The sequence below is a fragment of the Poecilia reticulata genome, unplaced genomic scaffold (assembly GCF_000633615.1).
Source record: "Poecilia reticulata strain Guanapo unplaced genomic scaffold, Guppy_female_1.0+MT scaffold_310, whole genome shotgun sequence".
In the NCBI taxonomy this organism is placed as follows: Eukaryota; Metazoa; Chordata; class Actinopteri; order Cyprinodontiformes; family Poeciliidae; genus Poecilia; species Poecilia reticulata.
This window is the reverse complement of record NW_007615085.1, coordinates 70,284-72,102: the sequence shown is the minus strand read 5'-3', so window position 1 is coordinate 72,102 and position 1,819 is coordinate 70,284. Positions and strand designations below refer to the sequence as shown.

General features: G+C 46.2%; 1 protein-coding gene across 1 annotated transcript; it reads right to left on the bottom strand.

Annotated features, from left to right (window-relative positions):
* Positions 1–21: 21 nt before the first annotated feature.
* LOC103460853 (inositol monophosphatase 1-like) lies at positions 22–1,548 on the bottom strand. The gene is made up of 4 exons (XM_008403177.2): positions 1,456–1,548; positions 591–669; positions 272–405; positions 22–167 (listed from the first exon to the last, which is right to left on the bottom strand). Exons 2-4 carry the CDS (start codon positions 651–653, stop codon positions 59–61), a joined length of 306 nt encoding a protein of 101 aa, XP_008401399.1. The 5' UTR covers positions 654–669; positions 1,456–1,548; the 3' UTR covers positions 22–58.
* Positions 1,549–1,819: the final 271 nt, after the last annotated feature.

Here is a 1,819-nt window from a genome sequence, read left to right as displayed (position 1 = left end):
ACTATCACGTCATTGATCAGACTGCTGTCCCTGGACAGATGAGTGGGATGAAATAAACTCACGTGTGAACGAAGTTGGTCGTTCCGTCGATGGGATCGATGATCCAGGTGGGATCATCAGTCAGGAGGCTCGGCTCACCTGCCGCTACAGACTCCTCCCCGATGAACCTGCCAATAAAAGACGCAAAAGGTTTTCTAAAGATGGAGCAAAGGTGCCAACCCCAGAAGGTCCATGGAGCTGATTCAACATGCTGGGAGGCGGAGCTTCATACCTGTGCTGAGGGAATTTCTCTTTCACTGATTGGATGATGAGATGCTCCACCTTCTGGTCAGTTTGAGTGACTAAATCAACGGCTGAGCTCTTCGTCATCACCTTCCTGTCATCACTCAGAGCCTCACGCACCACCTGGTCAAAACGAGATCCAGTTCACCTGATCAAATATGATCCAACACATCAGAACAACATTTGGTGCAAAAATCATTTCAAAAATGGTTTCCAGCTTCAGCGCCCTCAGTGGGTTCTAGTGGGTCGGTTTCCTCGCTGGAACCCGACCCGCTACACCAGCGAAGATCTTTGTAAGGATGTCTCACCTCTCCAGCTTTCCGTGCGACAGCGACTGCGTGATCCATAACATTTTGCAGGATGTCAGCCATATTGGTGGAGCAGCTCCTGCAGAGTCGTGGAGGTTAGAGGTCAGATCCGGTTGGGGACAGGTTCCACTGAGGAGCAGGATTCTTTTCTTCCTCTTACTCCTCAAAAAGGGTTAAATGTTTAACATCTGGAACCAGGAGCTTCGGTTGGTAGACTCACAGTTTGTGGGTGTCAACCACACAAATTGATTTATTATTAATCTTCTTCATCTCAGTTGAAAAAAAAAAGCAGTTTTCTAAGTTTTACTGATTCCTTCCAACTCCAGACTATCAGCAACAGTTTATAGAGGTTATAATAATAAATGCTCCTTTATTATTAACGGTTAAAATTCTTTTCAATTCATGCAGTAAATATAAAACTTTTTGGACCCATGTCCAGCAGAAATATATATATATATATATATTAAAGCTTTTTCAGACAATCAAGGACGGTTTTCACTTGGAAAATTTTATTTTTTTCATTGTTATTCATCAATGTCTTAAGATTCGCTCCTTTCCTTCAAGCATGTAAAATGATCAAATCTTATCAGAAAGTTCATTAAACTGATTTTAATGCTCGGCTTTCTTGCAGGTTTATAAAGGGAACATGTGAAACACGCAGGTTGTTTGTGTTCTGCAGCCGCCATGTTTGTTGATCGGGACCAATCAGCTGCGGCCATGAAGCTCAACCTCAGTCCGTCATCAGTTTCAGTTCAGATGCTAAAAAACCTGAAGCTCTACTTCAATAAAAACAGCGGCTTTCTGACCGAAACCGGAACCAGAACCGGGAGCAACAGACGGTACCGAGAAAAAAGACAGAACCCACCTGCTATTGATCTGCTTTGATTGCACTTCCTGGTTCTTCTTCTGCTTCTGTTCCTCTGCGTCCCGCCTCCATGCTGCCCTCTGGTGGAGAGCGGCGGACCGGGGAACGGCAGGCGGCCATCGAGCTCAAACTGTGGCACCTGCCACCATAGACATGATGCCTGCCACCCTGCCACGGCGTAGAAGCAGCAGCTTCCGGCTTCTGTGTCAAATTAAACATAGAGGCATGAGGGTAGCATGATGGTGGCATGAAGGTGGCAAGAAGGTGGCATGATGGTGGCAAGAAGGTGGCAAGAAGGTAGCATGATGGTGGCAAGAAGGTGGCAAGAAGGTGGCATGATGGTGGCAAGAAGGTGGCAAGAAGG

What these genes read in the sequence shown, in the direction of transcription:
- LOC103460853 (XM_008403177.2), bottom strand. Translation starts at nt 653, where the DNA reads ATGGCTGACATCCTGCAAAATGTTATGGATCACGCAGTCGCTGTCGCA. An exon ending in TCGCACGGAAAGCTGGAGAG is followed by an intron (nt 406 to 590) that starts GTGAGACATCCT and finishes CGTTTTGACCAG; the next exon opens with GTGGTGCGTGAGGCTCTGAG. An exon ending in GAGAAATTCCCTCAGCACAG is followed by an intron (nt 168 to 271) that starts GTATGAAGCTCC and finishes TTTTATTGGCAG; the next exon opens with GTTCATCGGGGAGGAGTCTG.